The following is a 12,524-nucleotide window of genomic DNA, read 5'->3' as shown; positions in this document are numbered from 1 at the left end:
CATCTTATTTTTCCCCATGTGCCTCCTCTGGTTCATTCTGACCCCTATAAGGGAGGCCTGCATGCACTTAAGGGCTTGAGGCCTGGGGAAGGAAAGGAAGATGTCACCAGGAGGTTTACCTAGTGCCCATCATCTCCTCCCCTCCCACCCCTACTGTCAAAGCAGGATGAGCTTGGGCCACTAAGCCAGCAACTAAAGAGCCAGGAACTAAAGATGCCATAGTGGCTGGCATTCACGCTGCTGGTTGATGGAAGAAAACAGGTGAGTCAGGCTAAAGCCAAAAGAGAGATGTGGAGATCAGGACAAAATGATAAAGAATCACACTGAAAGAGAGCAAAAGTGACCAGCTGTCCCAACTCCACATAGTCTTACTGTCCCTCAAACACAGGCTTAGTGATGTCCCGTCTTTCCTCAGAGAACCCTGGACATCCCTCCAAACAGCAAAACTGCTCCTTCTCCATCCCCACCTTCCATAAAGATCCTTTGATTCTACCCTGGCTGGGTAGCTCATTTGGTTAGAGCATCCTCCCTGTAGGCCAAGGTTTGTGGGTTTGATCTTTTGTCAGGGCATATACAAAAATCAATCAGTGAATGCATAAATAAGTGGAGCAATAAATTGATATCTCTCTCTCTTCTCTCTTTCTCTCTCTCTCTCTCAAATCAATAATTTAAAAAAGACCCTTTGATTCTGGAACTGTCAGTGGGGAGGAAGAATAAGGCTACTTCACACAGTACTGATTGGCTCCCACTATGGTACTGCCTGCTAAGATTCTTCCATGCGTGGGGGCTGGGACACAAGTCAAATGTTCTGAAAATTCCCAGGATAGTGGGTGGCTGGGAGACACTGGCATTCTTGGATAGTTTTATCTAAGTGAGCAACTCCTTCCTCCATGCCCCCACATCCTCTTCCCTGGACTGAAGGAGAGACGGGTTTGCTACTTCTGGTCAGTCTTTACTGGACTGAGATCAGGGTGCATAGCATCACCAACTGGGCTGAACCCCACCATGAGGAAGCAAAAGACAGAAGCACACACACAACACAGAAACAGAGACACAGAGATGGAAGGCCAGGTGAACCAGTGAGACCAACAGAATCAGAAACAATGGAACAATACTTATACAAGGTTAACTGCAGAGGGTCTTGGGTCCAAGGCAATTCAGTGACCAGTGGGGCTGTTTTAAAGGCTGGAAAGAGACCTTCTAGCAAGAAGATAGGAGAGTTCAAGGATGAAGGGAGAGAGGCGGTCAGACAAAGATGTTGGTATTGGGATGAAATGGATGAATCTGAGAGTTATTTCAAAGGAGAAGTCCAAATGATGCTGTTCCTACTCCCTGGAGTCTTCTGGATAAAATCACACAGTCGCACAGATCGGCACCTTTAATAAATTCAGTATCTCCTAGCTTGGAAAATCACTGTCTTATAGTCCCTACAAGTAGCTATTTCAAACAACTGCCTCTTTTTTTTATCCTCACCCGAGGACATTTTTGCATTTATCTTCAGATAGAGCAGGAGGGAGAGAGGGAGAAGAGAGAGAGAGAGAAACATCGATGTGAGACACACCGAGTGGCTGCCACCCACATGACCCCAACTGGGGCTGGGGACAAATTGCAACCGAGGTACGTGTCCTTAGCAGGAACCGAACCTGAGACTCGCTGGTCCACGGGCCGATGCTGTAACCACTGACCCAAACCAGCCAGGGCACAACTGCCTCTTTTTTTCAAGTTCCTTTCCTCACCACCTCCTTGCTCATTTTAAACAGAATCCACAGCCATCTTCAGAGAAAACAGAAGTAATAAAGTGAGAATTCCATCAACTTAAAAAAAAATTTTTTTTCTTTTCCTGTATTGATTTTAGAGAGAGAGGAAGGGAGAGGGAGAGAGAGAGAGATAGAAACATCAATGAGAGAGAACATTGATTGGCAGCCTCCTGCATGCCCTCTACTGATTGGCCCACAACCTGGACATGTGCCCTGACTAGGAATCGATCCAGCAACCTCTTAGTACATGGGTCAATGCTCAACTACTGAGCCACACCAGCTGGGGCTCCATCAACGTTTTGCTCTCTATAAATGCACTTAGCTGCATCCTCACACCTCTCTCATCCAGTAGATGTATCCATATTACCTGTCCCAGGCTCACTTTTCCACTTTACTGTAAGCTCTGTGTACTTGGGGCCCAGCTATGTCTGCCTTGCTCACTACTATTTTTTGCATTTAGCACAGTGTCTGGCACATACCAGGGATTAGCTATTACCACATTGGTGGAATAAATCTGTACTCTGTATCTCTTACCTAGGGGCTTTAAGCTTCATGCCTTCAAATTCTTTCTCCTTCCTTTATTTATTATTTTTTTAATCCTCACCTGAGGACATGGTTAGGGAGAGGAGGGGTGAGAGAGAGAAACATCGATGTGAGAGAGAAACATTGATGGTTGCCTTCAGTACATGCCCCCACCAGTGGCTGAACCCACAACCCAGGTATGTGTCCAGATTAGGAATCGAATCAGCACCCCTTCCATGCACAGAACACTGCTCAACCAACTGAGCCACTCCAGCCTGGCTCCTTCCTTTATATATATATATATATATATATATATATATATATATATATATATTTTTTTTTTTTTTTTTTTTTTTAATTTGATTTTTAGAGAAATATTGATCAGCTGCCTCCCCCACAATTGGGATTGAACCTGCAACTTGAATAAGTGCCCTGACTGGGAATCAAACCAGTGACCTTTTGGTGCACAGGATAATGCTCAACCAACTGAGCCACACTGGCCAGGGCTATTTTTTAAAAATATGCCCTGGCTGATGTTGTTCAGTGGTTAGAGCATTGGCCTGCGGAACAGAGAGACCTAGGTTCGGTTCCCGCTGGGGGCATGTGCCTTGGTTGCAGTTTGTCCCCAGCCCTGGTTGGTCGTGTGGGTGGCAACCAGTCGATGTGTCTCTCTCACATTGATGTTTCTTTCTCTCTCCCTCTGGCTCTATCTGAAGACAAATGCAAAAATGTCCTCAAGTGAGGATAAAAAAAAATTTTGCCCTGGCCGGTTTGGCTCAGTGGTTAGAACATTGGCCTGCGGTCCACAGAGACTCGGGTTTGGTTCCCGCTAAGGGCATGTACCTCGGCTGCAGTTTGTCCCCAGCCCTGGCTGGGTTGTGGTGGCCACTGGATGTATCCCTTTCATGTTGATGTTTCTCACTCTCTCCCTCCCGCTCTATCTGAATAAAAAATGGAAAAATCTCCTCGGGTGAGAATACACACACACACACACACAATTTTTTTTTTTTATCCTCACCCAAGGACATTTTTTCATTTTCTGTTCAGATAGAGCAGGAGGGAGAGAGAGGTAGAGACAGAGAGAAACATCGACGTGAAAGGTACACATCGAGTGGCTGCCACCCGTACGACCAACCAGGGCCGGACACAAACTGCAATCGAGGTATGTGCCCTTAGCGGGAACTGAACCCGGGTCTCTCTGGACCGCAGGCCAACGCTCTAACTGCTGAGCCAAACCGGCCAGGGCCACAAATTTTTTTAATAAATAAAAATACAATGTTTTTATTGCCCTGGCTGATGTTGCTCAGTGGTTAGAGTGTTGATCCATGGACAGAAGTGTCACAGGTTTGATTCCTTCAAGAGCACATACCTGGGTTTCGGGTTCAATCCCCGGCCCCAGTTGGGGTCATGTGGGAGGCAATCAATCAACGTATTTCACATTGATGCTTCTCTCTCTCTCTCTCCCGGCCCCACTTCCTTCCACTCTATCTAAAAATCAATGAAGCCCTGGCCAGTTTGGCTCAGCAGTTAGAGTGTCGGCCTGCGTTCCAGAGAGACCTGGGTTTGGTTCCCACTAAGGGCATGTTCCTCGGTTGCAGTCTGTCCCCGGCCCTGGTTGGTCGTGCGGGTAGCAGCCACTCACTGTGTCCCTTTCACGTTGATGTTTCTCTCTCTCTCTTCCTCTCTCTCCCTCCTGCTCTCTCTGAACAAAAAATGGAAAAATGTCCTCGGGTGAGGATAAAAAAAAAATCAATGAAAAAATATCCTCGGATGAGGATTAACAAAAAAATAAATATCAATAAATAATGTTTTTATTGATTTTTCAGAGAGGAAGGGAGAGGGAGAGATGGAAACATCGGTGAGAGAGAAACATCCATTGGCTGTCTCCTCACGCCCCCTACTGGGGATCAAGCCGGCAACCTGTGCATGTGCCCTGACTGGAAATCCAACCAGTGACCTCTTGGTGCATGGGAGGATGCTCAATCCACTGAGCCACACTGGCCAGGCCCTTTCTTTATTTTTATTTTTTCTTTTCTTTTTTTTATATCCTCACCCAAGGACATTTTTCGATATTTTGTTCAGATAGAGTGGGAGGGAGGGAGAGAGAGAGAAACATCGACGTGAAAGGGACACATCCAGTGGTCGCCACCCACACGACCCAACCAGGGCCGGGGACAAACTGCAACCCAGGTATGTGCCCTTAGTGGGAACTGAACCTGGGTCTCTCCAGACTGCAGGCCGACGCTCTAACCGCTGAGCAAAACTTGCCAGGGCTTTATTTATTTTTTAATAATTTTTTTCTTTATTGATTTTTTTTTTTTAAAGAGAGAGAGCAAGTAGAGGGAGAGAGATAGAAACATGAATGAGAGAGAACATCAATTGGCCACCTCCTGCAGGCATCCCACTAGGGCTCGGGCCTACAACCTGGGCATGTGTCCTGACCAGGAGGGGAATTGAATTGATGACCTCTTGGTGCATGAGTTGACCCTCAACCACTGAACCACACTGGCTGAGCTCCTGAGAATGTTTTCATGGAGGCTGCTATTGACCTTCTTGTCACATTCAATGAACAGCTCTTCAATCTTTATGCTTTTGCCCTCTTTGTAGCATTTGACCCTGTTGATCCTTCCTTCCTTGAAATACTCTCTCTTTTTGGCTTCTGGGTCCTTTCTCTTGACAGAGACTAGGGACTTAATAAATATATATTTATTATTATTATTATTTTTTAATCCTCACCCGAGGACATTTTTCCATTTTTTGTTCATATACAGTGAGAGGGAGAGAGAGGAAGAGAGAAAGAAACACCGACGTGAAAGGGACACATTGAGTGGCTGCCACCCGCACGACCAACCAGCGCCGGGGACAAACTGCAACCGAGGTACGTGCCCTTAGCGGGAACCAAACCCGGGTCTCTCTGGAACTCAGGCCAATGCTCTAACCGCTGAGCCAAACTGTCCAGGGCAATATATATATTTTAAATGAACAAATATGGCTTTACTTCTATTAACATGGCCTCTCTTTCTCAGCCTTCTCTGACTTCTCCTTAAATGTTAGTGTTCCCTAAGGTCACGTCTTTAGCCATCTCTTTTTGCTATATATATGATTGGTCAAAATAAACCACACCAACAGTTACAATAACTACTTATGTGCTGCTCACCATAAAATCTACCTATTTGAGCTGGGACTTCCTCCTACGCTTTAAATTCACATATACAATTGCTTTTTGGATATTTCCATTTGGATTTTTCATAGGTATTTAGCACTTAGTCTATAGCCAGAAAGCTTGTCTCTTATCTTGGTATCCTCAGCACTTGGTCATAATGCCTGACAAATGGCAAGTAGAGGAAGAAATAAATGCATCAAAGATATGAACTATATCCAGGTGACTGCTTCAAATCACAGTGTGAACTTTCTCTTCCTGAATTGATATGAGTGCTGATCCTAACCATGGTAAAACCTCAGCTAAGCACAGGGGAATGTTTCATTCCAAATATTTCCTCAGATAACTGAAGTTTATCCAATTAAGTAAAATATTTTTCATTTTAACTGTTTCTAATTAGGGATTATTTTAAAACATATTAATTTTCTGTGGGTTATATAGTAGAAAGAGCATGTTTAGTAGATATTAAGACCTACATTGATTTCTGGAGTATAGCTTTAGATAAACTACTTATCTCTAAGGCTGAGTCTGTTCTTTGTGAATGGACACTTTACTGCCTGCATACCTCATAGGATCAAATCAGATAATGTAAGTAAAATATTTTGTAAATCTGAATGTTTCACACATTCAAGATACCATCATTTAACCAGTTTTTTGCTCCCTCAGAAGTACTGTGAACTTAATTGTCCAGGAAAACAGGTGAGGACTCCAAAGTCTCGAATATATGTACTTAATACTGTTTACTCCTCCTCTATGTAACTGAAACAACGCTACAATTTTCAATTGTCTGCTTTTTTGTTTTCCTAGTCTTCCCTTGCTTTCTGTGTTAATGTTCATTGTTATCAGTGTTGCTTCTGAAAGTTCCTTTTTACTCTTAATTTGCAGCTAATTATATGCTGTGGGTTCGGAGATGATTACTAGAAATGGTATAGATTAAGAGAAAATAAAAGAAAGACTTCCCCATGAGTGAGGTAAATGAACATTATTTCATGTGATTGTTATTATGTCTGGTCTTGGATGTGTTTTGAATTTATTCTTTAAGCAAATATTTGAGCACAGTAGTGCCAGGCACGGTGTAGGCACTAAAGCATAATCCCTGCCCTCATGAAGTTTACAGTCTAGTGGGGAGGCAGGTAATAAAGTCACTAATCACAGTGAAGACTGGTATTATAATAGGAAAAGTATGCAGTTCTACACGACTACATAACAGGTGTGTCTAATGTAATTTAGGGAGTTATGACAGCTTCACAGAAGTTATGACTTTCCAGCTGAATCCTGAAGGAGTAGGAATTCACAAGGCAGGGAGAGGTACGCATGGGAAGAGAGTACCAGGCAGAGACAGGGAATGGGAAAGCCTAGAGCACAGGAGGAGGTGGAAGGAGAGGGAGAGAGAAAAACCGACCATGGTGAGTAGTGGAGGAACTGAGACTGATTGATTGATTGATTGATCTATTTATTTTTTCCTGCAGATAGAGCAGGAGGGAGAGCAGGAAGGAGAGAGAGAAACACTGATGTGTGAGAGAGACACATCAAGTGGTCGCCACCTACACGACCCCAACAGGGGTGGGGACAAACTGCAACCAAGGTACATGCCCTTAGGGGGAACCAAACCCGGGACTCTGGTCCACAGGGCCAACACTCTAACTGCTGAGCCAAACCAGCCAGGGCTATTTATTTTTAAAAAGAGAAACATCGATTTGTTGTTCCATTTATTTATGCATTCATTGGTAGATTCCTTTTTTTTTTTAACTTTTTTTTCTTTATTGATTTTAGAGAGAGGGAGAGAGAGATAGAAACATTGATGAGAGAGAACATCAATTGGCTGCCTCCTGCATGCCTCTTACTGGGGATTTATCCCACAACCTGGGCATATGTCCTGACCGGGAATTGAACAGGCAACCTCTTGGTGCATGGGTCAATGCTCAACCACTGAGCCACACCAGCCGGCATTTGGTTGATTCTTGTATGTGCCCTGACCAGAGATCAAACTTGCAACCTTGGCGTATTTAGGATGATGCTCTAACCAACTGAGCTAGCCAGGGTGGGAACTGAGAATTATAAAACAGGTAGAATAGAGTACAAGAGACAGACAAGGAGTGAAGCTGGAGGGGTAAATAGATAAGGATTTGGTAGCAGAATTCTGCATTCAGAAGGTATTACTTTGTTTGCATCTTCTTGTATTTTCACTCCCCTTCTTATTTTCCAACTAGATCATGCATTTCTTTTCATTAAAAAGGACTTTTACTATTCCCGTGATTTGAGTAGTGCCACCTACTCCTGTCCTCAGAGGATGGTGTGGTCAGTTAATTGATAGAGCAACTGAGTAGAATGCTGTCACATTCATTATGAGATTGAAGTTATTACCTCATAACCTTGTGAAGTAGTTATCAGAAAAGGCATATACTTGAGAATCATACAAGGTTTGCAATCTGCCATTTACTAGTTCTCAAATTTGGAGGCAGGTTATTTAACCTTTTTAAGCCTCAGTCTTTTTCATATCAAGAAGGATATCCTTACACTTAATTCATTATGGTATTGAAGGATTAAATGAGATATTTACATAACATATAGCAAAATGCAATCAATAAATGCTAGCTCCTTTTCTCCTCTCACTTCCCTTCCCTGAACTCCTAGTCCACTCTCTTCCATCTGCCCCCACACCACACCGTGCTCCATATGTATGCCCTTCCTCCTTTGCATTTTCTAAGCCTCCCTCTCCACTAGCTCACTCCTCTCAGCCTACAAATGTCCTCAAATTCAGCTAAAAATAGTCCCTCTTTCAATTCAACTCCCATCCCCTTAAGCTACCTTTCTATTTCTCTACATCCTTTTACCACCACACTCCTTAAAGGAGTTAACACTTCCCATGCATGTTGTATCAAGGACCCTCAGCTCTGGACCCTGGGCTCAGACAGGCAGGGGTTAAAAAATAGTCAAGATCCAACCACTGTCTCCAAGGAGGAGACAATGGTTTGGGAGTCAGTGATATGCTGATTGTCCCGACTTCTGAACTTCAATGTACTCTTCAACTTTTCACAACCAGCTAACTTTTCAATTCTTCCCCTTTTGCTAGAACTTCTGATAAAATCACCAAATTCCAAGGTTTCTCATTAGTACTCACCCTGTGCTTAAGCAAGCCATGCCATTGATCACTTCTTTTAAGCACACCCTTCTCAGCTAAAAGTTTATTGAAGCCTCTAACCCAACCACACTGAGCTAATGATTTCACTTTCCTGATGGAAAACCTATAATGTCTGGCCTGGCCAGTGCGGCTCAGTGGTTGGGCTTCAACCCATGCATCAAGAGGTCACCAGTTCAATTAGAGGTCAGGGCACATGCCTAGGTTGTGGCCCAATCCGCAGTGTGAGGCGTGCAGGAGGCGGTCAATCGATCTTCTCTCTCATTGATATTTCTATCACTCTCTCCCTCTCCCTTCCTCTTTCTCTAAAACCAATAAAGAAAAAATATTTTAAAAAGAAAACCTGTAATGTCTGACTACTGCCTATGGGAAAAGTCTGAAGCCTTGAGCTTATAAAACCTTCCATTGTGTCTTTTTCCTACTTCACTTCTCTCTCAAACAACTTATGCTCCAGTCATTCAGAATAAATCACCACTTCCTGAATATGCCACGTATTATCTTTATTCACTGTATGGCTTATGCTTATCCTCATCATCTGGGAAGTACTTCTTCCTCACATCTGCCTATTAAATAGTTAAATCCATCCAAGTTTGCTTCTTAAGCCCTATCAAAAATAATCTAAATTTTTCTTTACAGTTGGCCCTCATTTATCGTGGTTTATAATTTACAAATTCTATCACAATAAATGAATTTCCGCGAACTATGATTCTTTGTTTATATACAGTCGTCCCTCGCCACTTCGCACTTGGACTTTCCCGGCTTCACTCTATCTGGTTTTTCCATATATAGAAAAAAACTGCGATAGAGTGAAGGCATGAAAGTCCAAGCGCGAAGTGGCGAGGGACGACTGTATTCTCATGATTCTTCACTGATGAGAGACATCGATTTCTTCCATTTATTTATGCATTCATTGGTTGCTTCTTGTGTGTGCCCTGACTGGGGATGGAACCCACGACCTTGGTGTGTGGGGACAATGTTGTAACCAACTGAGCTACCCAGCTAGGGCTGTAAGCTTTTTGAGGTAAATAGTTTTGTCTCATTTAGGAACTCTGACTTACCTTCATTTTTTATCTCTTTAACAGCTACAAAGTACAGATGGTAGTGGTTCAATGCTGTACTGACACCTGCTGGTCACAACTGGTTTGGCAGCCCTGGTCCGGCATCTTCCTCTCTCCAGTATTAAGGGTGGGGACAGTCGGTGCCACCCTAGCCCAGCCAGGCACTGGAAGCATGTGCTCGTGGTAACGTTGCCCCACAGCACCACCTTCCCCTGGAGACTCCAGGCACACACTCAGGTCTGTTGGTCTCTGGCTTGCCTCCGGCATCTCCAGCTTAAATTCAGTTGAATCTTCAGAACTTTCCCCATTGACCCCCCACCCCAGCAATCTCTACTTTATAGCCTTTCCAGTAACAGAAATATAAGAACACGATTTCAAAGAATTAGGCAGTAAGGAAAGAAACAAGCAGACAAACAATTTGAAAACAGGGTATACATAATCCCCTCTCCTCACCTCAAAGAACCAAGACTATTTCCTACAGAGTTCTATTCCTTTTGACCTATAGACCTTCTTGGTGAAATGAAGAACCGGAGGTTGAGCAGAGTAGGTAGGCGGGGCTTGAAGGGTGGGGCCAGGCCAAAGGGCCTCTCACTTAGGAGTTTCTCCATTCTGTCAGCTCTTCCGGAACATCCAAGGCAAGACTGGCACCCAGTGCGCAGCAGGTGAGGGACTGGCAATGACAGAAGGGTAGGCTTTAGGGGAGATGGTGGCAGAAGAGTCCTGCCTCTGTCAGCCTGATCTTTCCATATTGAGAGACTAACTTGATAGCATTCTTTGGTCTCCAGTGGAGACATCTAATTCAGTTTTCCCTGGGGCAAGGCAGCCTCAGAAAGACAGACGTGCTTTGGGATGGGGTGGAGGCAGGGCTGAGGCATGGGGGTGGAGGTGGGTGTGTGACAGAGTACTGAGAGATGTAAGAAAATCTTAGGAGACAGGGAAGTAAATGTAAGGGCCAGGGGGAGAGAATGCCGGAGGATCACAGGGCAGGTCCCAGACAAGAGAAAAAGGGAGAGAGGGACAGGGCAGTGGACCAAGCAAGAGATGGCAACAGGGGTAACTAGAGCTGGGTTAACAGGAAGGCCAAGGAGGAAGGAAGGTTCAAATGGAGCAATCTCCTCTCCCAGCTGTAAAACATGGTTCAGAAAGCCCCAAAGCCAGGAACAAGACGAGGTTCCAGGTTCCCATTGGACTGATTCAGCTGGGAAAGAAATCCCCCCCCCCCCCAGGTACCCATCTCGCCAGACTCTTCAGACTCCCATTTTGGTTTGGGGGAGAGGGTGAGGCTGCTCCTCATTGCGGTCACAGCCACATCCTGCAGAGCAGAGGAGGGGGAAGTAAGAAACAAAACAACCAGAAGAACCCTAGGCAAAGACCATGGGGAGAGAACCCTGGACACATACAGTTGATGGGCCCCCCGGAAGGTCCCCAGTTCAGGCCCAGCAGACCTGGTACTGCCTGCCCCTGCTGAGGTGCTGTTTCTCATGCTTCCTCAGTGTGCTTCAACAGCACTGACAGCATTCCAGGGAAGGAAGTTTCTTTGGATTATTTGGTTTGAAGCCCATTTTTATCATTTGCAAGTGACTTTGGCCAAGTTGCTTGATTTCACTTAGTTTCAGTTTTCTCGTAAAATAGGGATATCTATCTTACTGAGATAATTCACATAAAGCACTTGGCACACAGTAGGTTCTCAATAAGTGTCAGTTATTATCTTTATCTAGACTCCTAGGGCCCACATATTTCTCACTTATTTAAAGGCAGTATATCACACTAGTTGACATGGGCTTTTGGAGTTAAAAAAACAGTAGTGCTTGACCTTGGGTAAATTACTATCCTAAACCAAGGATAGTAAGACCTACACCTCACAGATGAGTGTCCAAAATGGCAGCTGGGAGAAGTATTTGCCAGCAAGCCTTATCTTTTCCACTATAGCTGAAATAGCCTACTTCCCCTTAAAACTTAACTTGTGATGGGCTAGCCTCCTGTGTGCCCCATTCCTCCAGCCAAAGCGCCTCTGCTCCTCTAGGCTGTTTTAGAGGTCAAGATTTCTTGCAGTAGTAAAGGGAAAAAAATAGGAACAAGGCATAGGGGACTGGGGCCCAGGGGGGAAATGATGACAAGCAAAGATGAAGAGACAGAAAGGGGAAAAGCCATCTCTCTCTTTCTAAGGAAGCCTGTGGTCTTTCTTCTGACTGACCACATACCCCCACTCCCACCCCCACCTCCTTCTCCAGAAACCATGGAGTCCTTCAGCTCAAAGAGTCTGGCACTGCAGGCGGAGAAGAAGCTACTGAGTAAGATGGCAGGTCGGTCTGTGGCTCATCTCTTCATCGACGAGACGAGCAGTGAGGTGCTCGATGAGCTCTACCGTGTGTCCAAAGAGTACACGCAGAGCCGGCCACAGGCCCAGCGCGTTATCAAGGACCTCATCAAGGTGGCTGTCAAGGTGGCCGTGCTGCACCGCAGTGGATGCTTCAGCCCCAGTGAGCTGGCCCTGGCTACCCGCTTTCGGCAAAAACTGCAGCAGGGCGCCATGACGGCGCTCAGCTTCGGCGAGGTGGACTTCACCTTCGAGGCTGCCGTGCTGGCCGGCCTGCTGACCGAGTGCCGGGACATGCTGCTGGAGCTGGTGCAGCACCACCTCACGCCCAAGTCGCACAGCCGCATCCGCCGTGTGTTCGATCACTTCTCCGACCCAGGCCTGCTCACCGCTCTCTATGGCCCTGACTTCACGCAGCACCTCGGCAAGATCTGTGATGGGCTCAGGAAGCTGCTGGATGAGGGAAAGCTCTGAGCGCCCTGAACCCAGCACATTCCGCCTTGACAGAATGGCCGGCGGAGAACACAGCGGACAATGGGCTTCCTAACCCTGCTCATCTGCACTAACGCTT

The 12,524-nt window shown here is 45.4% G+C and overlaps 1 protein-coding gene across 1 annotated transcript; it reads left to right on the top strand.

The window, feature by feature from the left end:
• Window positions 1-10,206: 10,206 nt before the first annotated feature.
• Window positions 10,207-12,442, top strand: TNFAIP8L2 (TNF alpha induced protein 8 like 2). Its single transcript, XM_036271961.1, has 2 exons — window positions 10,207-10,298; window positions 11,868-12,442. Exon 2 carries the CDS (start codon window positions 11,873-11,875, stop codon window positions 12,425-12,427), a length of 555 nt encoding a protein of 184 aa, XP_036127854.1. The 5' UTR covers window positions 10,207-10,298; window positions 11,868-11,872; the 3' UTR covers window positions 12,428-12,442.
• Window positions 12,443-12,524: the final 82 nt, after the last annotated feature.

The sequence above is a fragment of the Molossus molossus genome, unplaced genomic scaffold (assembly GCF_014108415.1).
Source record: "Molossus molossus isolate mMolMol1 unplaced genomic scaffold, mMolMol1.p scaffold_m16_p_20, whole genome shotgun sequence".
Lineage (NCBI taxonomy): Eukaryota > Metazoa > Chordata > Mammalia > Chiroptera > Molossidae > Molossus > Molossus molossus.
This window is presented reverse-complemented; position numbering and strand designations above follow the sequence as displayed.

What these genes read in the sequence shown, in the direction of transcription:
- TNFAIP8L2 (XM_036271961.1), top strand. Translation starts at nt 11,873, where the DNA reads ATGGAGTCCTTCAGCTCAAAGAGTCTGGCACTGCAGGCGGAGAAGAAG.